This window comes from Rattus norvegicus, chromosome 2, assembly GCF_021556685.1.
Source record: "Rattus norvegicus strain SHRSP/BbbUtx chromosome 2, alternate assembly SHRSP_T2T, whole genome shotgun sequence".
NCBI lineage: Eukaryota > Metazoa > Chordata > Mammalia > Rodentia > Muridae > Rattus > Rattus norvegicus.
This window is the reverse complement of record NC_141535.1, coordinates 143986692-144013325: the sequence shown is the minus strand read 5'-3', so window position 1 is coordinate 144013325 and position 26634 is coordinate 143986692. Positions and strand designations below refer to the sequence as shown.

At 35.3% G+C, this 26634-nt stretch overlaps 1 protein-coding gene across 3 annotated transcripts in view; it reads right to left on the bottom strand.

The window, feature by feature from the left end:
* Nucleotides 1-214: 214 nt before the first annotated feature.
* Tsc22d2 (TSC22 domain family, member 2) overlaps nt 215-26634 on the bottom strand; it is a 51540-nt gene continuing 25120 nt past the window's right edge. For 2 of the 3 annotated variants that reach the window (NM_001191960.2, NM_001446900.1), the window contains 2 exon segments: nt 215-7152; nt 7782-7833. In NM_001191960.2, the coding sequence (NP_001178889.1) occupies nt 6892-7152; nt 7782-7833 (313 nt within the window). In that variant the 3' untranslated portion in view covers nt 215-6891. 3 annotated transcript variants of the gene reach the window in all.

Genomic DNA, 26634 nt, shown 5'->3' with positions numbered 1-26634 from the left:
TAAGACTTTGTTAGGGGAGGAGAGTTACATTTTATTATTTATTATATATTTACATGAATAATCCAGAGGAGAGGGGTAATATACAAGAAGTGGGGAGGGTGTGGGGGCAGGGGGAAGGATGGAAAATATGGCAGACAGTAGTCAAGTGGGGAGGCTGAGGGCAAGACCTAGAATGCTGGAGGAGATATTAGCAGTAGACAAGAAGAAAACACTATTTCATTTTATTTCTAATTTATTAATGTTACTACAGAAACAGTACATGAATGCAAATTCACAAACATCAAATATTACACTTTAAGCTAACGCACACCGCCAAACTACTGTAAACAGCTTGGTTAGTATCCTTCCAAACTCTCTATTTATATTGTACACAGATAGTTATTTGCAGAAGTACACTATACAGTATTGTGTATGGCATTTTTTTAAACGTCAACAGTATCATGTGTATTACATGTATTTCCCCCCAAACTTTAACAAATTTAACATTGCGTCCTAGAGATCTACTGTCAGCATACAGTCCTTCACTCTTGTTCACTGATACCTAATATTTTATAGCATCTAGCATATTCCATTATCTTGGTAGATTTTGATTTTTCCAATTTTATATTCGTAGAAGCTGCCTTGTGAATATGTGTGTTTCTTTAGGGTAGATATTAAAAATTGGATCCATTGGGTCATAGGGCATCTAAAATTTCAACTTTACTGGACATTACCCAGCTGCCTTTAAAAGTGACTGTGCAAACTTTACATCAGATTCCTGTTTTTGCACATTTGTCAGCTCTTAATCCTTATGTGTCTAATAGTCACCAACTGGATCTGAGATAGTGTTTCATGTGCACTTTGCTTTGCTGAGGCCGAGCATCTCTTTGTACTTTACTTGTAAAACTATTCATTTTCATGCATATCAAAGATTTGAATTTCAGAAAGTAGAAGTCTCACTTCTTGTGCAGCTGGAATTTCTAATTTTTGTGAGAGAGCTAAGCTTACCTTCTTTACCCTCAAAGGTTACAGTTTCAATACTGCCTGTTGACTAAGCCATTCTTTCCCTACTGATCTGAACTGTAGGGCTTACCACTTACCTAGCATATAGCCTTGTATTTATCTCAGAATTCTCAGTCCTAGTAGAGATTCTTTTTTGGCATCAGGTACCTGAGTTATTAACTTCATTCATTGAATGATAGCTGATGAGAACAGCCAAAATGCATGTTGCTTATGAGACGAGACAATATAATTCATGACATGTAAATTCTAGTCAAGTTAGGTTAAATTAGATCAATTATCTACAAACCGAGAGTATTAAAAATGTGTAAACGTCTCTCTCAGATTAGTTCTTTTTTGGGGTGACCTCCCAGGCTCAGTATAGGCATGAAAAGTCTTCTTTTGTCTGGTCTCCTCTTTCTAGAAGGATTATTTGATGCTAAAGCTTTTTGGTGATTTAGTTATTTCCTGGCAATGGCAAAAGATTTCACATGACACAGCAAATTATTACTGACTTAGAGATCCTTCCACCTAACAAACAAGGTCTATAAACCGTATTCATTGTGGACAAGGAACATGGTACTTCATCTTCTACTTTCGCATTGGATGAGGAGATCCTGAGGTTGGGGTTGGGAGCATAAATCATGTCCTAAACAGCTTTCTGTCCTCAAACATTCAGTATAGGGTTAAGCACCTCAGTTAAGATAGAATTAAATTGCTTTTCAACGTTTCTAGGAAATAAAATACAAATGAAGCCCAAATTACTTCCTCAAACATCAGCATATTTATCTGTGAAGACTACTACCTTATTAAGGGAATTTATATATTTTTTCAGTGAGCTAGAACTAGACACTGGCCTAGTATTATATATGCCATGTGTGGGAGATGTTTCCTTCTCTTCAGTCTTCAGGTTTATCTATCAATGTAGTAATTGCAAGATGACAGAAACTATGATCTGGAAGACATTTTGAATTGCAGTGGGCAAGAGCACTTTACGGTTATTTTATGGAAATAATGAAAGCATGCAAACAGTTGGCACTACGAGTAACCTTAAATTTTATTATGGGAAAGCCGAAGTGCATCATTTGGCTTGTCTTAATCTCCAATCTCTTTTGAAACTTAGCAATTTCTTTTCCTTCCTTCTTTCAGAGGAACATTATGGCTTCTGTGGGCAGGTCCTAGTCTGTAAACATATGGACTCTGGATCTATGAAAGGCAGTAAGGAAACACTCCAAACTGCCTAATTTATCAGGTTCCCTGGCAAGAAAAAACAAACAAAACAAAACCCACAAAGCTAACTCACTATCCAATCATGTTGAACAAAGTAAGTTTCCAAGTAGACTGTGCCATCACAAAATAACAGCTTATCTTGCCATCACTAATCACCAATCCCTCAAAGACTGCTCATTTTTTAATTCCATTAAAACAGAGAGAAAAGAAAAAGTGCAAGTCTGTGAACTTTAACTTGTTTTCTATAGTACTCAGCAATTCCTCCATTTGAACACATCAGACTGATATAGACCACTAAGGGAACTCTTGTATAATAACCCTTCACATATATAGGAAAGACGCACATGGAAAAAGATTGAAATAGAGAAATTCGTAACCTGTTATGAAACTGTGAGACAGGGATGTACCCTGGAAGATCAAATGATGGGCCAATTGGTGCAAACATCAGAGATTAGTATTAGAAAATTGAAACATGAATTATTGGGAGGGGGCTTGAGGCAGGGCAGGAGAGGTTTGTTATTGCATTAGCAGAGTATTGAAGAGAAGGCTGCAGGGCTGACCTATGTTAGCGAATGAAAGGCAATGTTAAAGGAAAACCTATTCTTAGATGTCAGTACTTGCACTGGAGTCAGAATCCATACTATCTCTTCAGGAAGCAAGGGACTGGAAAGGCTGTGGAATTATGGTGACCAAAGTCATCAGAGGAAGATTCAATTGTTTACCATTGGGCTGAGTCTACAGAACCATAGCGTGACCAAATTCCTGTGTGCCCCACTCTTCGGTCAAATTCTTGCAATTCCTTCAACAGGAAACAAAGACCTTAATTTTGTAGAGATGCATGGTTCCTGGGCATGAGACTGACTAAACTTACAAGTATTGGCTGAGGTGCTTTTTTTCTCAAAGAACCAAAGAACAAAGTGCTGATTCTGGAAGTGGAATATTCACTGAGAAAGGGTTGCGAATTCTCAACTTCAATAAATTTCAATTTGCCCCACAGAAATGCTGTCTCACCACTTTTCTGGACTTTTCTAAACAGTCTCCTGTTTCCACCCACCACTCTTCCAATGAACTGAACTCAGCTTATCCCACTAGTCATCATTCACTGAACCATTCTTGTTAATAAAGCCAAACTACCGACACTGATGAGGCAGTTATTTCTAGTTTCCCTCTCACAAAATTCTGTGCTCTTTAGGAGCCCCGTTTATGCTTTCAGAACTTTGAGCAGACTTTTCTTGTGTTTGGAACACACTCTTCCTCTTGTGACCTTCAAGTATTAGATGTCACCGTTTCAGGAACCCCTTGAGAAAGCCATCCTTTACTGTATTTCTTGTCTCACCCTACTGGTTGGTTTGTGTAGCCTCAATTCAAGTGTGAAGCCTGAGGACTGGCCTTTCGCCTTTCAACAGAATCACTGAAGAGAAATGAAACACATCCACTATAAAGGACCTGTCATCTGGGATAAATAGTTTCCTCCAACAGTTAAAATATCAGAATGCTTAATTCTCCAACTCCCTACACTTTTTTGTTTTGTTGGCTAGATCTTAAGATTACATTAGCACTACCTAAAAAGAATTTCCTTTGGGCAAAATTAGTTTGCAACTGTACATGCAGTACTTTTTAGAAAATTAAGCCAACATAAAGCTTATGTATTAGCACCTGGTCTATAGGCTGACACAGAAAATTAAAGGTAGATGACATTCCCAAAAGACTTACTTCACAAATTGGAATTTCAACTAGTTGATAGTCTTAAGTATTCAGAGACTAACCCCAACAAAGACCTAATCTAAATGAAGATCATTAACAAACCAATTAGGAAATTATTCAAATTCAAATATTTCCAAATAAAAGCACAATACCTGGTTCACGTTTGTTCCTGTCTCTGGAGTTCAGTGTGCCTCATGAAAGTGGGAAACAGATTTAGATGTAAACTTCATTACACAACTTAAATAGGGGACAGGGTAGGCAATCAATAACAACTTGTGTATCCCAGGGAAGGAATGACTATATAGGGCAAGCACACGACTGCAGTTTTTGAACACTGCTCCTTAAGCCTCACACCACTAAGCTTGTTTATTAATATTCAAAGCTCTTAATATACACTGCCAGATTTCATTCTGGAGAATACAGAAAAGCCCACCTTATCACATTAATCCCTACTATTTAAAAGCTATAACTGATTTAAATGATTTGCATTTTTTAGAAGTCAATCCTTTAGGATTTTTTTAAACCATTTTCTAGGATTTTTGCTCCCTTTAAAAAGATGCAAGTAGTAGCAATTGCTGTCATCATTTTTTAACCTTAGAATATTAATGATTTTCTTGGTGGATACTATATTTTGTTTTTCTATCCCTAGAATAAAAACTCATTTCTTTTTTTTCACAAAAACATTTTTTTTCTTTTAAGTGCCAGGCATCAAACAAACAGAAGATCTTGTGCATTCTTGGGCAGCCATCTACCACTTAACTGTCTCCTTTTGCAACCCTTTTCTAATATTCTTTGTATGAAGTACCACACTATTAGCAATGAAGTGGGCATGGAGAGAAATCTTCAGGTTTATATTCCAACAGCAGTTTCACATCCTATCTTGCCCACAGTGGCTCTACTAGAATCTCATTCTGAATCCTTAGGGTTATTACATACTCAAGTCAACATACTTACCTATTCTTTAATGTATTTCTAATATTAATAATTAACATGAAAATTTTGCTTACTGAACATTATTTCTCGTAGCACAACTAGAATATAAAATATTTGGTAATCTCATGTATGTTTCAATTTTATGTCTTTTGTTCAAAGCTAGAACATTTCAAATAGATAAAGAACATTTAACCTCTTCTAACATGGAGAGCAACTACTGTTTCTCATTAGGACTTAATTAGCTAGTGGGCTACCCATACAGGACATGTTAATTAAGACTTAATTGGCTAGTGGGCTACCCATACAGGACATGTTCATTTCTACAGGCACCTTTCTGAATTCAAGTAAAAGTTTTGGTAGACAAGGATTTCCTATTTATATTGTTAACATAATATGAATATTGAGTACAAATATTGCTCACCATTCTTGTGTTCTTTAAATTACTTTACTTTGAAAATTTAAGAACTATCATTGTCATTAACATCATGGGTGTTCACTTAAGGAATATTTTGAACTGTGAAAATACAAATCTAGTCAAATTCTGAACACATATAGAGCCAAATATTTGAACAAAACTGTAGTTTAATTTCAGAAAATGTGTTAAAATATATATTTTTACATCAATTTCTGACATACACTTAATGTGTTAGTATACACAAAATGATGCTTTCTCTTGAAACTGTATTTATGAAATGTACATTTTAATTTAAATACTCAGTATACACTGCACTTAATCTGCATGTTGCATTTATTAAATACATTAAAATCTGCAATGTAACAAAACGTTTTCTGCATATGAAATTCAAAACACCATTTTAAATGAACAAAAGATGGCTCACTTCATTTTTGTTTCTGTACAACTGGTGCATTGTACACTAGCTCAGCTCCACCATACGACCTGTTCGCTCTTTTTTATTTGACATTGTTCACAGACTAGTACACAGTACAATAAGAGTGCTGGATAAAAACATGAGGTACGAAAGTGGTTCAAAGATTACAGGCCATGCAGATCATGCTAGACAGCAAAGAAAATTGTGACCAAGAAAACACTAAATAAAAATACATAAAGAATGTGCATTATAAAACAAAACAAAACTCCATTACACAGCTTTGCTTCTTTGGTTACAAAGTAGGTTGAACAATTTCACAGCTTTTTTTATTCCCACCCGAAAAAAAAAAAAAAAAGAAAAAGAAAAAAAAAAAAAAAGTCATACGAAATGTTGAAAAGCAGAGGAATCGTGGCAATTTCTATTAGAAAGTAGAAACAAATGAACAACGTTTTCTTCATGAAAATAGCCCAATTATTATTATATCACAATAACTGGTGACTACCTGTACAGGTGCACTGTGTTTTTCATACTTACAACTATACAAAATTTACATTCAAGCTGGATCTTTACTATTGAAAATAAATACCAACGGTAAATTGCCATTAGTGTTAGAAATGTGCCAGGATTCTTTTGTTCAATTATTGCCTAAACGTTTTTATTTATTAAATGTAATCCTGTCGTTCAATTCCTTTACTGATACTTATAATTATTCAAGAAAATTAAAAAAGTTCTGTGACATTGTTCATGTACAATATGAAAATAGCAGCCCTGTAATAAATAAAACACAAAATAAATGAATGAAAACTTATGTAGGCAAATGTTACTGATATTGAAAGAAAAGTGGCTCTTTAGATGAACTGTTATTTATAATGCGACAGGAAGGCTCAAGGTACATCCATGGGTGGTAAGAAACATAGGAGAGCCACCAAAACTTTTAAAGATCCCACTCATGCGCACATGTAGAATGCAGACTCTGCTTGCTTTAATAAACCCCATCTAGTATTCTCCTCGTGTACTGATGACACAGAAGTGGACATCAACAGTGCTGCATGACATCTTAGAGAGGGAAAGCTCCTGTAGAACGATTGTCTAATACTGAAAAGGCCAAGCACACAGCCGAAGCATGGCTACTTGCTTTCTATAAAGTGGAAAGAACACCAGTGGCACACAAGGAAAGATTGCTTTCAGTTTTTCCTTAGCGAGGCTTAGGAAAGCTTTATGCTGAGGAGACATTCGGCTGCTGTGGAGGTTGCGTTGGCTGAGGAGGCTGTGCTATCATTGCTTGTTGTTGAGAAGTGCTACCAGGGTTGGCCTGTTGGGCTGGGAGTTGGGACAACTGATCATTGTTTGAAAGAGATTTTAACAGTGCATTTTCTCGTTCAAGTAAAGAGTTTCTTTCCACTAATTCTTTTATCTGCTCCTTTAGAACTTCCACTTCTTCTCTTACTGCATACATCAAATGGCTTTTCACCAGATCCTGTGAAGAACAAAATTAGGAACATCAAAAAAGAGTTGAGAAGAGTTAAGAGCTACTTTGTTCTAGGCTATCTGGCCTTATAAACGCTAAATGGTTTCTATATTTTTGTTTTTTAAAAGCAGTTTTCTCCTCTTGCTTTTTAATGTTTCTGTGATATCTAAACAGGGCCTGTGGGAGATGGAGTAGAAAAAGTCTCTTTCTCAGCTAGTACAGAAAGTGCTCCCAAAGTTTAGAGTGAGCATTTTAAAGTACAGGATAAAGACAACAGAGAAGTAATTGGCATTGGGATATTCCAATGCAGAGCTATCTGATAATAAACTAGTTACAGGAGTATTTTAGAGACTGCAGTGCCACATAGCCTTTCAGATGAAAAGCACACTGCACTGAATTATGTATGTGTTTCCCTCTTATGGTCTGGATCCATGGTGTTGCACAAAGTATGACATGATCAGATGGAAGGACAACTAGTATGTGTGGATTAGAAGCTCTCCATGTTCTAGCACTTTCTAAATTTTGATACTGTAATAGGCAACTTTTGGCTTAAAGAAATTAGTTTTCTGCTATCTGGACTTAGGAGATTCCGTCAGTCTGACCAAGTGAAGTGAAAAGACAACTGGGAACCTACTTACCATTGCTTGTTCTATTTTGTTGTCAATGGCTACAACACCGCCCCCAGATGCACTGGAAAAAATTAGAATATTTCATTAAATTATTCTCAAAACTTTAACCGTCCTTCCAATTCTTAAAATAATGTAAAAAATATTTGCGTTTACCCAATACTAAATGTGATGACTTTAAATATGATTTATTAACTATATTTTTATAATTCAATATAACTTTTTAACATGAGGATCTTTAGTACATGGCTGTCTTCTAAAATCCTTTATAGTCCCACTATTTATAATTTGTCTATGACATAAATATGTCACTTTAAAACTTACTCCAATTTTAATTAGGAGTTTCTTTTGGGTGGTTTTAATATACTAAAATTTAGATAATGACTTCTATCAATTTTATATTTTAACATCTGGTTTTTAAGTATGTAAGAAGGGCTTCTAAAAAGAACTTGAGGATTTTGGATAAGCTGATTAAAATGGAATTCAATATTCTGGTAGATTATAGGTTACTTGCTGGCAGATATCACCTAAGAAAAGCATGTGTTTTTCCTGAAAATAATTCAGTTGTCTGGCTACTAAGTAGATATCCCAAGTTCAAATACAACCTAAGCATTTATATCACACAGAAGATTAAATAATTGTTCTTTATGATTTATATTCTCCCATCGTTTAAGTAATAAATGTACCAAGAATCTATGCATACTTTTGTTGGTATTTTTGTAGACTTTTGAAAGACATAATTAAAATTTTTGTATCAAAATAGTCTTGTAAAAAAAACCTGATACTTCTTTGAGTTAACATGAGGTCTTTAAATATAATTTTGGAGTAAGACATTACTAAATATTACTTACAAAGTATATTTACTTGTCAAGAATTTGGGATTTAAAACTTTCTGAAACTATTTTACTTTGAATGGTATGGGCTATTAGTATTTTGCCAGGTTGAGGTTCAGAACTATTCTTTCCATGTACCTTTTAGATACAATGCAAGTAGGCCTGGCTATCATGCCAGTTTCTGCTACTCATTCATTTACTTAATGTCCCTGGACCTCAGTTTCCCTATCTGTAAAATGAATGGGGTCAGTTCCTAAGCTTCAGTGGACTTGCCTCTTTGGTACTTTCAGCCAACACACAGAAAATGCTGTGTGTCTTTTTGAACACTAACAGTGTACCAGTTAACTTCTTTTTTTTTTTTTTTTTCTTTTTTCTTTTTTTCGGAGTTGGGGACCCAGGGCCTTGTGCTTGCTAGGCAAGCACTCTACTACTGAGCCAAATCTCCAACCCCACCAGTTAACTTCTTGCTGCTGCTAAGAAAGGGTACTGCATACTTTAAGCAACACTGAGCTTTCAATTACTGGAGAAATATGCGCAAAGTAAAATAAGATTACATGTAACTAAATTACTGACCAACCGTATAATCTGTAAGGCTTTAGTATAAAAAAAAAAAATCACCACAAATAAAGATGGTGACAGGCATTTAAACTAGCACTTGCTTGAGAATCCTAGTTTATATTTTCTACTAATTAAGACTGTTAACTTTAAGTCATTTCATAGTGTGAAAACATCCTATTCCTTTGATAGATGTGGCTTAATAAAGTATTTTAAAATGTTAACTATAATACCAGTTTTATACATTAACAGCTTAAAAATTTAAAAAGGAGTTTATTATTTCTCTTTCTTGACAATTAAAACAAGTCAATAATGTTTTTAAGCTACACTTTGAATGCTGACCTAACAAATTCTTGTCCTGACTTTGATCTCATTGCAGCAAAAAAGAAATGAATTTACAAGCTATAGAAAGATCATGTTAAAGAAAAGTAGTTTATTGGGTCTCAACATTTCAATTTTGTTGAGCACTGTATTCTAAATAAAATTAAATCACAAATACACTTACTATTTTAATAATAGTCAACAATTTATAATAAGTATAGCTTCTCAAACTAGTATGCACCAGTCATCTAGGGTGGGGTCTAGCATAAACAGACTGCTGAGCTCTAAACCACACTTCTAACAAGTTCCCAGAAAATGCTGAGCCTGTTACCTGACTATTTTGAGAACCACTAGCTTATAGTGAATGAAAAGTTACAGAAGAATAAACAAAACTAAACAAAACTCCAATCCTATTGGGAGGGGGCGGTTTACAGGGTCTTACTATGTAGCCCTTGCTGACCTGAAACTATGTGAACCAGGCTGGCCTCAAACTCGAGATCTATCTGCTGCTGGCTTCCCAGTGTTGTTGTCAAAGGTATATACCATCACACATAGCAACCAATCCTACTTTTAAAATGGCTTAGTATATGAAATTCTTCATGACTTTGACCTCTGTGTAGATGGCCTCTAATCCTTTTTAAGAATTTCGGTCTTAGGTAATATTTCCAATCTGATACACATGTGTTCTCATGTTTCCTTCACTTTGCAGAAACTGCTTCTGGACCGAGATACCTGTAGTTCCAATTTATGTGGCTTTCACTTGTTCTTTAAGGTGCACAGGGCCATCTCTTTTTGTGCTACCCTTTGTTGTCCTATAGTATATAGTCAAGTATTCTATCCCTCTCCTAGCCCAGCAATATGTATACTTTTAATTTTAAATAGTGTAGGAAGATACCATAGCACCATACTAAATTCCTGATCCTTAACAAACTCACTGTGAATTATGGGAAATCAGTTTATACATCTTTTTTTTTTCCTACCTCCAATAGGCATTTTATGTCCTAAGCCTCTGAGGATTAAATGAGTTTAAATACTATTTTGCATAGTTCCTGGCACAATGAGTGGTCAACACAAGGTAGTAATTGTTTTTACTATACTAAGAGAACTATGGTTGATTTTATTAGATTGAGGTTCTTGCGGGAAGTTCCATTATCTTTAGAGAAGAAGTAAATAGTACCTTGACACGTAAGAGCTCAAATACAATTCTGACAGGAATTAGAGATAATCTGATTTCAAACACCAAGGGCTTGTATTAGGAAGCAATGAAAATTCTCTGAATTCAGATAAATTAGTTTTCCAAGTGAAGTTCCTTTTAACCAGTATTAACTGGTTAACACTGCATCAACACTACCTGGGAACTTGCTAGAAGTGGCTATATCTGGATCTGCCCTAGAACTACTGAGTCAGACTCTCCTAGAATGAGAACAGCTAATGTATTTTAATAACCCCTCTGGGTGATTCTGTTAAAAACTTAGGTTTTGGGAATCACCATTTAAATGGCCAGATTTATAATCAAGATACTAACACTGTTGTCTTAAGTGTAGTTTCAAATGAGGTAAATGTTCTCTGTGGTGCTCAGGCCAGAGATTGTTTTCTTTAAAATGATGAAGAAAAATATTTTTCCCTTCTGTTTTTCTTGATTTATACCTTGATTCCTTTTTACTATACAGCCAGAAATAAACAGTTTCAAATTCTAAGCTCCTCAAGGGAATAGTTTGTCTTTTTTGCAATCTGTTCATATGGTTTATCTACCCCTAAAATGTAGTGTTAGAATAAATACAGTGTAAGAGTAAACCACGTGCTTTCGATTATGAGGTGGTAGACACAGACACACACACACACACACTCACTCACTCCCTCAAACTGAAGTCCATTTTAAATCAAGTGCTATAATTACTATCAGAAATACTGAGAAAAATGAAACGCTCAGAGTCTTCTTGCTTTAAGCTATTATTGTAAACTAGAAGTGCAAAATGAAGCCAAAAGTTAATTTTCAATTATGGGCAACATCTTTTAGGGGAAAAAAAATTCTTGATTAGCATTCATTAACAAGTTAAAAGTTTTAACAAAGACAATGAACAAAAATACAGGATGTTGAAAGATAAGAACTAATGAGCTAGATGCTTAGCCCTGAATTTAATGTTTAAATAAAGTTAATTATAGTTCTAGTCACAGAAAGAGCAGAAGTCAAAGTAACCATGCTACATTAGGTAGTGTGCCTTTCCATGATGATCTACTTCATCCCACCTGGCTCCTACCAGCTGCTTTTCTTCCCAGGTTTTTCTTATTCTTTAGCAACTGGTCATGATCAAGTATGTGTAGCTTTATCAAGAAGGTAAGAAGGCAGAAAGAAACCTGGACTTTAAAGTGAAATGAGTGAAGACAATGTCATCTAATCTGATTTCACTCTTGAAATGACATGAGAAGTACCTTTGCTTAATCTATAATAAAGTAGACTGGCATGGAGTAGTTACCTGTCTAAAATAAGAACAGAAACAATAAAAGAACAATGCAAACATATTTCTCCAAGTGAACATAGTTCTTTGACACACAAAAGCTCAAATGCATTCTGACAGTAATTAGAGACGACAGTAATTTGATTTCAAGCACTAATGGTTTGTATTGAGAAGCCATGAAAATTCTCCGAATTCTGATAAACTAGTTTTCAAAGTGAAGTTCCTCTTAACTAGATGCAGCAACACTACCTGGGAACTTGCTAGAAGTGGGTATATCTGGATCTGCCCTAGAACTTCTGAGTCAGACACACCCCTGAAACAAGATAGCTAATGTATGTTAAAACCCCTTCCAGTTTCAGGTCTTTTCAATGTCTAAATGCTAATGAACAAAATGATAAAGCAGAGGAAGTTTATGACAATTCATTTTATGGCAGGCCTATAACTATCAATAAGCCTTGGCAATATTCACATTGTATTAAGTAAGGAAACTAACATGCTATGGTAGAATTCAAACCTAAACCTTTAATTTTAACATCTACAGCTTTTCTTCCTGAGAAAGACTGAAAGAAAGCACCTGTCTATAGTGACCTAAATAAATCTTGAACTGTATGTTAAAGAATGCTTTAAATAAGCACTAAGTGTTAGCTGTGAAACTGAGCATGGAGCCAAAGATTAAGCAGTGTTTATAACATGTTATTTATCTTATCTAGCACATTCCCAGAAGTAGTTCCACTCTCAGAATAAGGGAGGCAACTTCTTAGAAAAGGCATTTATTTGCTCAATGATCTTTGGACAGTCAGTAGTCTGCCTATTTGCTAGGAACTAAAAAGTTCTTGTCTGTCGTAGTTAATATATTAAAATTCTATGTGTCTGTCAATCGAAAACTATACAAAAGTTTCCCTGTTTTTACTCAAAGATCCTTCAAATTTTTTGTTAAGTCACACTCACAGTGACACAAATACAGTAAAAGAATTCCTTAAATTACAGAATTAAATCTTCTGTAATATGAGTCAATTACTTTGAGTAGTCAATTCTGATTCTTTATCCCTAAGCTCCCTTCTGCAAACCAGGTAAAAGTGACTCTTCATCAATCATGATAGGAGCTAAATCCTAAACCCCTCAGAAATCATATGCTGCTTACAGTAAATTATTTATCAGCTTTATTTCTACCATTTCTCAATAGAAGAGATATAATAATAGCATTATTACTATAAAACATTAATTGAAACCCAGGTAGCATTTTGCCTGTCTTTTAAGAAATGCAGTTATTTAAGAGCGATAATAACAACTGTAAGTTGCTGATTCAAACTAAGTCTAATCAACATAAAGTTCTACAAAACTGAAGGTTAAATATACTTAAATACTTAAAAATTATTTCTTAAGATTATAATTACACCATTTCCTCCCTCCTTTTCCCCCTTCTTAAGCCCGCCCCATCCCCTGCTCTCTTCCAAATTCATGGCCTCTTTTTTATTTATTTTTGTTGTTGTTGCTGTTGTTTTTCAAGACAGGGTTTCTCTGTTTAGTCCTGGCTGTCCTCCACCTGACTCTTGCCTCTTGAGTGCTGGAATTAAAGGCATGAGCCACATGCCCAGCTTAATCATGGCCTTTAAAAAAATTAATGTTGTTACATACAAAGATACATACACACAAACATAATTCTAAGTACAACCTTTGTAATCCATATAGTTTTGCTTGGATGCATGTTTTCAAGGCTATCTAGTAGTGGGTAATCGTGTGCTCTTCCCATGGAAGATTATTTCTCCAAAATTCACAAGGGCCTAAAATACTTACAGTTTAACAGTTAAGGGCAATTAATTCTCCCCTCCCCTGAAAGGAGTCCAAAGAAATAAAATTCACATAGAAATAATCTCTAGGCAAATGCAAATCTTAATTTCCTGTCTTAAGAAGAAAATCTTATGGCTAAGTGATTACAGTGCTTATCTAACCTATGTCAAGTCCTTGGTTTATCCCTAGAAGAACAAAACAGAGTGAACATACACATGCACATACACACCCACACAAAAACACACAGATTGAGGGGTAAATTAAGCTAAGCATTCATAAATTCTACTAATATAAAACAAATAATGTGCTTAATTTAATGATTAAAAGCCCCCAGAAAAATGTTCAATTGAGATTTTCATTAGTAGTGACCTAAAGAAAGAAATGGGGCAGGGGTTTTAATATGATCTCACTCTGCATCCCAAACTGACTTCAAACTCATGATCCTCTTCCTTCAGTCTTATAAATACTGCGATTACAAACATGTGCTCCCATCCCTGGATCACAGTTAAGTGATTCTTTTTTATAGCTATTATTTATCTTGAGCAAGCAGATATGAAGGCTATTATAAGTTTTAGGTGTTATTATTTTCTCAAGTAACCAGAGTTAACAAAGATGTAAATGCTTTTCACAAGGAAACTTTGAGGTAAATATTTATGCAAAGACTGATATTCACTGTTAGCATTTTCTATAAAAATTTTGTTCACTAATCCTTCACTTTTTTTTTAGAAAATTCATCAGCTAATTTTAGGTCAAATTCCTGGCCAGCCCTTGGTCCTGCTAATCCCCCAGTGGAGGGGATTGTCAGGGCAGGGCAGGGAAAGGGTGTGTGGCTGGGTGGGGGAACACCCTCATACAAGGCGCATGGGGGGATGGGGTATGGGATAGGGTGTTTATAGACAGGAAACCTGGAAAGGGGATAACATTTGAAATGTAAATAAAAAAATACACCAAAAAAAAAAAATTCCTGATCAGAAAAGCAAATGTTTAAAAGGAGAAAAGGAGACATATACCTATGTTAGGTTCCTAGTGTAGATATTAATATAGTCACAGAAGATTATCCATGGAAGACACTGGTGAGTCCACAAATCTCCTCTGTGAAATTTCTTATAGTAAAAATATTAAAGACATTCATATGGTAAAAAAGAAATTATATATACATGTATATGGATATATATACACATACATGTATATATACACATACATGTGTACACACACACACACACACACACACACACACACATATCAATTCAATGTTCCTTCCCTAATTTAGCCCCCTTTTGTCTAAAGTCAACTATGTAATTTATATTAAGGGGTTCATAAAAACCTTTTAACAGTTTAATTATGTCTGAAACATAAAGAAAAGCGAAAATATGTCTTTTATAAGTTTCCTATATATAAAGTACTTAGAGCTATCTGAAAGATTCTGAGCCTAACAGAAAGAATTCACACAGACAGCTTACAAAAATATTTGAAAGGCAAGACTGGTCTACATGAGACTGTCTCCCAAAACAAAACAAAGAATGTGGACAGGCAGGCAGACAGGCACAGGCACAGGCACAGGCGCGCGCGCGCACGCACGCACGCACGCACGCACGCACGCACGCACGCACACACACACACACCAACACAAAGAACAAAAACCAGAAGACATGAAAAAAATCATAACAATGTTTTTCAATTCAGACACTCAACCCAATTTTCCCTCTCCTTTATTTATTCACTGTTTGAACCAGTATTCCTGTATCTAAAAATTTATCTCTCAGGTACAAATACAGCATATCTAACTTGCAAGGCCACTCATTACAGCACTTTTATTCACTTATTTGAGATTTTATGTTTACTTTATGTGTATGAGTATTTTGCCTGAATGTATGTCTGTGCATTATGTGTGCACAGTGCCTGGGAAGCTGAAAGAGGGTGTCAGATCCCTGGGACTGGAGTAACAGACGTTGTGAGCTACCATGTAGGTTCTGGGAATCAAGACAGGGTCCTCTGAAAGAGCAGCCAGTGCTTCTCCAGGCACTACAGTACTATTTTAACAGTAAGAGTTCTATCAGTGGAAAAATGGTTAAATAACAGCTGAATGGTATTCGTCTCTAAAAAAGCAAACACGGAGAAATGTTTTTCTCACAGCATAGCAATATATTTAACTGAACAGTACATATCTCTGGGTCAGGGGGTGTTGTTTTATTTACTGAGGAGGGGACAATGTACAGAAGAACATCTTTAAAATTATTGTGTGCAAAAAATATTATCACATACACAAAGAAGTGATATATCTTGTATATGCTGTGCAAATGTACAAAGAACCCAAATAAACATACCCACACAAACTAAGAAGGTGCATGTCTGGAAAGGTGGACACATGGAGAACAGAGATAGATGACTAGTTTCAGTATATGTTGAAGTATATAGGAAAAACATTCAAAAATGACTTAATTTACCGTGTGTAGCATAAATGTAAGACATGAGTCGATGGCTACAGAAAAAACTAGCGGGAAAGGGGGAAATGATGGAAGGAAAGGAGAAGCTATTGAGTCTATTGTCTCTAGGGATTACTTCATCCTGCAAAATAGGGCTTTTTCTTTTCCACTTAAAAAATGTGTGTATATGTGTCTGTATGCCAGTCAGAGGACAACGTGAGAGAGGACGCTCCCTCCTTCTACCGTGTGATCAAACTCCTAGAGATCAAACTAAGTTTTTAAGTTTGGTAGCAGCACCTATATCCACTGAGTCACTGCCATCAGACATTTAACATTTTATTATTGTTGTATGTGTGAGGGCAGGCACACATGTGGAGACAAGACAACTGAGAATCTCCTCCTCCTGAGTAGGTCATAGGGATGGAACTGAAGTTTTAGGTTTACAAGGCAAATATTTATACCATTGAGCCATGTCACTAGTCCAGAATAAGTCACTTTATTAAATATATGAAATAGACTTACTGTGACATCTATGATTGGCACAACTTAGGTCCTTAGTTGAGGAGAGTTGAACATACTTAAGAGAGCTCATTACTTAGCATTGTCTGTCCAGTCTATTTACACAACAAAAATAGCTTAGTTGTAAGAAGATAAAACCAGGATTAATAGTATTTTTTCGGAATCTTTCTCCAATTCAATATTTGGGGTTAGTGGAGTCATCCTTTTATCTGTCAGTAAAATTCTGATAAAGTTTTTTTGTGGCGTTGCTTTGTCCCAGTGAGTGGAAGGGCAGAACCAACTACAAGTTCTCTGACCTCCACAGCTGTACCCATGGCACATGTGTATTCACACACAAAATAAATAAATGTAAACAAACTAGTGGAACTAAATATTTTTTAAATTAAAAGTAGAGTATGTGTGAATTTTGTCTGGAAAACTGAAAATGATATAAAGTGATACTTGAGTAAATATATCCAAATGATTCAAATAAAAGGGTTACTATTACTTGAAGTTAAATAATTTAATGTTATAAGAACATGGGATATCTATTCTCAAGATGAATGATGTTATTCACTACCATACCCCCCCAACCCCCTTCCATCCTTTCCACCTGTAGTTGAGATGGCATTGAATTCCCAGTCCTCCTGCTTCCACCTCCCAGAACTAGGGCTACATGGCATGTATTATGATATGGCATACACCATGATGCCAGTTTTATGTTGCACCAGGGATAAGCTCAGAACTCTGGCAATCACCCTACCAACTGAACCCTCTACTTGCCTCTTATCCCACTAACATCTGGCAAGATTTGAGAAGACTTAAAGATTATTTCTTCCTTCTGAGTCAGACTAAAACAAGGAAGTGTGAGAAAGGGGTGGGAGGAGAGTGACATTTTCACTAAAGCTAGGGTGCTTACATTCAAAAAGGCTTTCTTGATTTCATTTTACTGTTTGCACTGCCATAATCAGGTGTACTGATGATATACTACTAAGAAGTGAATGCTACACACCAAGGGGCTTAGATTTTAATTAAAAAACTTGACTCCATAGTGAGTACTTCTATATTTTAACACCATCCTTTAGGTTTACTGGGTAGAAGTTGGTAAGAATATTGGTAAACCTTAAAAGCAAAAACCAAGCATAACCTACATAGTTCAATACTTACTTTCTATTTCCTCAAAGGTATTAATTTTAATTAAAAAATGGCATAAGCCCAACAGTAAAATATATATCATAAACACCTAAGGAGTTAAAAGATTTCACCTAGGAAAGGAAACATTAAGAGCCAGGTAGTAGAGATCAATTCTCTTCCCTTCCTAAGAGGAAATGATGGTATTTTTTCATTACCTAACCTTCACAGGCAGTTTTCATGGTATGCATCTGTGGAAGCAAATACAATCGAGAAAAACCATGGTGGAAAAGAGTGTAGAAGTAAGGACATACAAATGTAAAGGTTCGTTCAGATTCCTGTTTCATTTTAGAAACCACGAACAGAATAAAACTTCAAACAGTACTAGGACCTAAAAATAACCTGCAAATAGCCATGTCCAAATAGCTTGGGGATTCTCAGCAGTGACAACAAGATGGCTCCTCTCCCTTCAAAAGGAACTAGGCTTTCAATGAAAACCCCTTACATTTATTTCAAAAGGTAACTTAAAAAAATGTTTTTTTTTTCATTTTTTGAGGTAGTAGCTCATTAGTCTAGGCTAACTTTTAGCCTTTGATGTTCATGCTGAGGACAAAGGACAACTTGCAGGTGCTGATTCTCTCCTACTGTGTAATTGCAGAATATAGAACTCAGGCTTGGCCTTTACCTGGTGAGCTGTCTCATCATCCCAACTTTGAACTTTGTATATTTTATATGTATGGGTGTTTTGCCTATATGTATGTTTGTTTATGCATCACATGCATGGCCAAGAAGGCCAGAAGAGGGTGCCAGATTCCCATGGAGCCAGAGTTAGGAGAATGGTTTTGAGTTACCATGTAGGGGCGGGCAATTGAAGCCTCATCTTCTGAAAGGGCAACCACTGCTCTTCAGCAGTGTGCTCACTGCCCAGCCCCAGGCCTTGATTCCTCTTGATCCTCTGCTTCCACATCCAGGGCATCAAGATCACAGGACTGAATTACCATATGTAGTCCTCAGTTCTTTCAGTTTTCAAACACCTGGTCAAATTTTAAATTGGAAATTCTTCATTTCATTAAACTCTCCTAAGTTCCTTTACTCCTATTTTTTTTCCTGGTGCCAAGGCTGGGGTCCAGTGTCTTCTGCATGCCTGGCAAGTGCTCTATTACAGAGCTTTCTCCAGAACTCCTACTCTTTGCTTATCTCTTTCTCCCCAAGTATTGTGGGCTAATTTTTTTTTCTCTCTCAGCTCAGGTTCTCTCTTCTATAAAGGTTTAATTTTAAAAAATGTATACTTGAATCCTGTGTCACTTGCTGTGCTCTAATTCTGAGGCTTCTTTCTCTAAGTATACAATTTAATATCACTTCCCAAACTGTTTGCTGCATTTACTGTGTAACTTTCTTTATGGTAATTCTTCCTAAATAGTAGACATCGACAACGCTATCGTTTTACATTCAGACTAAATGTATATGGAAATAGCTCTGAATCTCTATCATTTTTAAGAGTATTTTGAAGCTAAATACTTGCCATTTTAAAATCTTACATTGATTTCATAAAAGCATGCACACAAACACTCATACATACAAAATAAAAATAAGTAAAAGGGGGGACTGGAGAGATGGCTTAGTGGTTAAGAGTACTTCTTGCTCTTGCAGAGGACCCAGGTTTAATACCTGGCACCCACATGGTGCTGTCTATAACTCCAGTTCTAGGGATTTGATATCTTCTGACCTCCATGGTCATCAGGCATACATATGATACACATATAGACATGAATGTAAAAACATCCATACATATAACAAGTGAAAATATTTAAAAGAAAAATGACAAAGCAATGTATCTTTAATTACATTGATTTGTTTACTTTCTGCCTGTGAGGAGAACACAATGGTTTATGGTCAAGGTGAGAAGACAACTTTTGGGATAATACATACTCTGCCTTTTCTATACCAAAAATGCCAACCAAAGAGCACTGATTATAAGAAAAGTTGGGCAGCATCCAGGGTTAGTAGGATCACTAGATATGGAATTAGTAAATACACCGTGTAGCTTGGTTTTACCTCAAGTCATTTGTCCTTTAGCAAATTACTCTTATTAGATATATATTGGTTTTAGAGTTTTATGAAGTAGTATCACCATGCAAATATTGTTTCTTTCCCTCTGTGTAGGAATTGGTAATAAGATGAATGGTAGAAAAAAAGTTAAAGAAAGTAGAAGCAGATATTCATAGGTATAAAACAGTACTGTGTACTTAAGATTAAAAAGAATTTTATAACTGAAACATAGAGACCATGAAAGATCAAGCAGATGAAGAGGGAAAGGGACTCTATTGTAAAGAAATGCAAAGAGGCAGAGGACAGGGACTAAGAGTATCTGGAATTCAATACTAGTAGTGTGTCATAATAAAGGTAGCAAGATTTGTAGGTAAAGTAGAAAAGGGATTAAATGAGTTTAGGTCTCACCTGAAATGTGCACCCTGGCAGAGAAATACAGAAAGAAGACATACAGTAGGTACCTAGAACTTCAGAGGACTTTCAGGCTAGAGCTCTAGATCTGAGAGTTCTAAGAATGTGGTAGCTAACTCGGCCTGTGGAGGAAAATGACCACGCTCAGAGTTAAGATAAAATGGGAAGTACACTGCAAAAGATAAAACGTTATGGAGCAAGATGGGCTTGAGAAAGCATATATAGTTTTTAGAAATACTATTTATTCAATAGCCTCAAACTATCTCCTTTCTCAAGAACCTAAAATACTGTTTCTTCCAGCTTAAAAGCCATTTTTGAACAGATCCTTTCAATTCCATTTCTATATGAAGCTTGACCAAAATGGAAATCAAACTACTTCTTTGTAAAATAAAGTGAAATCCAATAATAGTAACATATAATAATAGTACATAGTTCTTACCCATTTTATAGCTATTATTTTTAGTTATGTTCACTTCTTGACAGAAAAGTTATTTAAATCTGTGTTCTAGAAAAAAACTCTTAACTCTATGGACAATACAAATGAAAAAAAAAGGCACTAAGATCCCACAGCTAAATCACATTCAAAGGTTACTAATGTTTTTCTTTGCTACTTTATGTTTCTTCATTCATAACCTACCCCCATCTGAAGTACAGGGTAGTAATTTGTCAAGAGATTGTTTCAAAACTGGATTAAACCCAGAAGCATAAGAGAATATCTTAAGAGTTCTGAATATGTAATTGCTTGCTTCTTGTTTGGGTTAAAATAATATCACCAGGGTTGGGGATTTAGCTCAGTGGTAGAGCGCTTGCCTAGCAAGCGCAGGGCCCTGGGTTCGGTCCCCAGCTCCGAAAAACAAAGAAAAGAAAAAAAAAAATAATATCACCAAACAGGCATTATTCCTTAAGGAAATGAACAGTATTCTTTATCGGGGGGAATATCTGCTCACTTTATTTTACTTAGGATTTCTTCATGTAGCACAGGCTGGTCTAAAACTTGCAATCCTACCCCTTCTTCCTCTGGAGTGCTGTGATTTCTAGTGTGTACCAATACACTGTGCTCCTTTGGGTTTTAATAAACCAATTTAGTTTTTAGTAAACGAATCAATGTTTTACAGTTGAGATGTGTAAAAATTACACTCTTAACTCTGAATAAACGAACACTTTCAACAAATAAAAGAGCACAGGTTAAGCATAATGCTGTTTAGGCCACCATTTCAGTACTACTAAAGTCCCCTTTCTCTGTTTCATGGTGCGGTAGCCATTCTAGGAGGTAAAACATCTTCTCTCATCTATTGTCTGAGTCAAAAATTGAAATTTTGAAATTCAAAGAATATTGCACTTTTAAGAGCATAGGCTTTTGAATTAAGAAAAGTTTCTTTCTTTTGTTCAGGATAGGACCTTGCTACATAACCCAGGTTAGCTTCAAACATGGAATTTTCCTCTTTCGGTTTCCAGTTTTTACATCTAAATTCTATCCATTTACTAAAGGGGTGTGTTCTAGAGAGTTAACACACTATGACCATCTATCTGTAAAGTGGGGATCACAGTTGAAGTATGTTAATGGAAGCCTGTCAAGGGGGTCTTATGAAAATACATGATTCAGTTAGTTCATCTACTGTTTGATACAGTTACCTTGTCTTCTGACTCTGGTAAGACCAGCTTTTTAAAATTATCTTAAACTACAAAGTAAGAATTAAGGTCCTGAGGCCATGAAATATTAAGAAATTAATTATGATTAGTTATTAAAAACATGTTTACTGTTATTCCAAAGAATTTTAAACAATCTTAATTATAGCCTATTAGATTTTTTTATATTGTTAGACAAATTTTAAGACTTCATACAATCCCCAAATAGATACAATAAAATTAACCTGATATTGAAATTTACACTAAGGCTTATAAGCATTTATATAAACTACACAGTAATAAATCTATCTAATCCTTAGATTATCAGAGTTTAACAGTATGAAATAAAATATAGTTACTATGAAAAAAAAACACCAATGGTTACTGGAATGTAGCAGAATCAATTTAACATAAAATTTGCAAAAAGTATAACTCAAAATACCCCAGGCATTTTTAGTGTTATGTGAAATTCCAACAATAAATATTACAAAATGACAACAATAACAAAACAATCCAGCAACACTGGGATACAGTGCTGCTTCGCTTAAATCATTTATTATCCTAGTCTTTTACTGCTCTAAACTTTCATAGTTAGGTGTCTAGTGCGGAACAATAAAGGCACTAGAAAAATTGCACTAGGAAAATATACAAGGGTTTCAAATTTTGTTTCCCCATTAAAGAAGAATGGTACAAAAATGGTCAGCTTTTAACTACTAACAACTTTCTTGTTTAAAGCTTGATCATATTTCTGAAATGATAGTGAGGTATACCGGAGGTAACAGTAAAATTTAGATAAGTCACATGGCAGAATGTCGTAATAGCTGTTCACATCGGCTTAATTAATTAATGTATTATGTGGGGTGTGTCTGTAAGAAGTCAGACGACAACTTGTGAGATCTGGATTTGATTAGTTCTCTTTCTACCATGTGGGGTCCAGGAATTGAACGAACTGTCAGATATGGCAGCAGATACCTTTATTCACTGAATCATCCTATGGGTCTCTGCTTTATATAAACTCTTTATGATGAATCCTAAATCTCTATCATGATCTGATATTTGTTATACTAATTTAGATAAAAAGATAAGTCTTCTGTGATGGGACCTTTCTTTTCAGGCCTACATTAGCTACCTCTGTCTTATCAATAGTCTTCTGATTCTTCACCATTTGATTTTGTTTGTTCTCTTTATCAAATGTTGCCTCTTAAACCGTGACAGTAGGAACTATCCAGCTCAGGGATCTTCTTATTATACACTCTGTATATAACTAATATTTAGTGGATTTCCAAAGGAAACTATGAAACACAGCTTATAATATTTAATGTGTTACCTAATTAACACTTGTAAAGATCAATTTGAACTGGTGCTATGTTGAGCTTGCCAGGACAAAGATATAAGAAACTTATCAGGTATTTAAATGATTAGAAATGACTAGAAGGGTCTCATAAAAACATAGTAGTTCTATCCTGAGCATGATGATAAAGGAATGGACGATTGTACAGAAAACTCCTAATCTTTCAGATAATGAAGACTTTTCACATTATAATTATAGGTTCAGAGGTCAATATAGTGAAGATATGAATTTCATAATCGTATTTCATAAATACCTATCCATGAATTCCTCTCAACTGACCAATCAAAGGATTGATCAGAAATGTGTCTAAGAGGAAGTAAAAGAAATCAAGTTATTCTGAAGGTGAGCAGAGCAGGACAAAGATTTGGTTAGATGAGATAAAGATGATTCATAATGCTTTTAAAATGCCTCATAACAAGTGGGAGTTCTTAGTAAATGAGATTTTGGAGCATGAAGAAATTCCAAGACACTTTACTCTCTACATTAGTAGATCTGAGCACAAATAACCCTATGAAGTCCCTGTACAATCAACAACTACATACAAAGAGAGGACATTCTTGTGATTTCTAAAATTAAAATTGTGATTTCTTTTAAGTAATACCTCCTTACCATTTTGAACTATGGTTATATTAGCACTGTAACTTATATGACAACAAATGGAAGCTTACATTTGTAATTAGGACAGCTATAAGAACAGCTAACTAGACCATGTACCTTCTTCAGTATTTTCACAGAATTTGAAGTGCAGTTACCATTCTTTTATATGTGCTTTGTGGTAGTAATCATCTTTTTGTTATCATCTAAATGATGCTGACTTTGTAGTCATGCAGATCTCAAACATTGAGGGGCCACAGAAATGTCCACTGATATCCAAAGGAAGTCTTGAAAGCCAGGCAATATGTAGTAAGATTAGAATCCCTGTGGGAAGCCCCCTGGAAAGGGCAATTATGTAAAGCTGTAAAAGTTATCCTCAAGTTGACATGAAGATTCCAGAAAGTCAGAGATGACAAGAACATGGGAAATTAGCCAAGGAAAGCCATAGGCAACGAACAGAACCAGCCCAGTAGAGAGGTCATGTGTGCTGCAACCAGCAAGGCCAGAGGGGTTGGGCTGGCTAAGTGCATAAGAGTGCACATCATACCACTGTATATAACAGATGCCACACAAGGAACTAGAGGATTTAATGTCTGCCCTACTGGGGCTTGGTCTTGTTTTGGTTCAATTCTTCATGTCTATGTCTCCTTCACCATTGGAATGGCAATGTTTATACCGTGGGCAAACTGGAAGTATATTAACTTGTTTTGTTTTTAATGCAGTCTAATAGGGTATGAATTTGCCTGGAGTCTTAGAGGAACTCTGCCTGTGGGATAATGGTGGAACTTTGATGTTTACTGAATTAATTTTGCATTAGAGACAGCCACAAGTTTTTGGAGACTGAGGCAGAGCAATTCGGTTTGGATATAAAGGGTCTCCCAAAGGCTTAGACCCTGCTGAGAGGTGACTACATCATGAGGGTGCTCTAATGGGCTCTTAGGAGGCAGAACCTAGTTGGAAGAGACAGATTATAGGGATATGATATTGATGAGTTTGTTTTATGTGCAAGACCCTTCCTTTCACACTTTTCTTACAGGCTCACTGCTTCCTTGATGGTACAAGATAAGCTAGTTTCCTCCTCTATGCACTTTCCACTATGATGTTCTATCTCTCTCTCTCTATCCAAAACCACAACTTGGATTGAGATCTATGAAGCTGTGAGCCAAAATAAGCCTTCCCTTACTTTCTCAAGTATTTGTCACAATAGCAAAACGAAATTTACTATCACATACGAGTTTTACTTTGTATTAGCTTAAAAAGTACTGAAAAGTTACACAGCTACCACTATTAGTACATACACTCATGTGTTTACGTGAGTATATGTGCATGCGCATGCATGTATGCATGTGTGTGTATGTATTTATACATGTAACTCTAAAGGGGAATATGTAAGGACTGGGACAGTAATTGTGCTAGAAAGTTAGATTGGGTGCAATTTTTTTCTTTTCTTTTCTTTTTTTGTCTAAAATTTCCATAGTTTTATTTTTGAAACATAAAAATATGACTAGTAAAGATGAAGCATAAATGTATTCTCAAAAATACTTTAAAGATTTTCATATTCTGATTAGATATAAAGTTGAAAGTTGTTTGTATACCTTTAATTGTAGCACTGAATAGTTTATTTGCAAGCAATGTCAAAGTAACTGCAATGTCTTTTGATTTTTAACTTGACTTTGCATCACTTTGGATTAAACTTTACCTTCCCTCCCTCTCTCTTCCAATTATGCAGTGATGCAGACTGAACCCAAAACTTTGGACCTTTAAGGCAATCAATATATCATAAAGCTATATTAACAGTTCTACTGTTTTGAGACAGGGTCTCATCAAACTTAACTATCCTCAAACTCTTCAATTCTCCTGCCTCTGGTTTGTAAGTGCTAGGATTAGAGATGTATTTCACTATGACTGGCTTTAAGTCACATTCAGCACACAGAACTTTAAAATGTTTAATAGTTCTCTATATTTAAGATATAAACAAAAAGTTATAAAGCTTGAAGCTCCATGAGATGTAACATTAAAACCAAAAAGATATATGTAAATCATATATAACGATTAAATGCTTATATATCTCAAAGAAACTTTGCTTAATAAATGTTTCAGAAGTACAAATAAATTTCTCTATGGAATTATTTATAACAAAGTAAAAATTCACAAAGAAAGAAGTTCTCACCCATGTATTTCCCACTATCCTAGGAAATACATGCAATTAGAGCTTTTAAAACAGCCTCCTTGGGGCTGGAGAGATAACTCAAAGGTTAAGAGCACTGACTGCTTTTCTAGAGGTCCTGAGTTCAAATCCCAGCAACCACATAGTGGCTCACAACCATCTGTAATGGGATCTGAAAATCAATCTTAAAAAACAAACAAACAAACAAACAAAAAAACCCAAAACAAAACAAAAAACCAGCATCCTTATTATTTGCTATTTATAAAACTTGATTATTAAAGAGTAAATTTCTTAATAATTTCATTTAATACTATTCTAATAAGATTTTAATTTAATGTTTCACATTATTTAATTTAGTGTGTGTGTATGTACACACATGAACATACCACAATGTGGATGTGGAGATCAGAGGACAACCTGTGGGAGTTGGTTTTCTCCTTTCCACCCTTATATGGATCATGGGGATTGAACTATGGTCATTGGGTTTGGTGTCAAACACCTTCACCCTCTCTATCTTGTGGGCTGAAGACTTTTTTGGTAAAAAGTATTACAATAGACATTTATTTGCTTAATAATAAGCATTAAACTTGAACAGGTTTCCTAATGCGAAAATTTTGTGACACTATACAATTCTTGACATATATTTTGGAAAATACCTTACG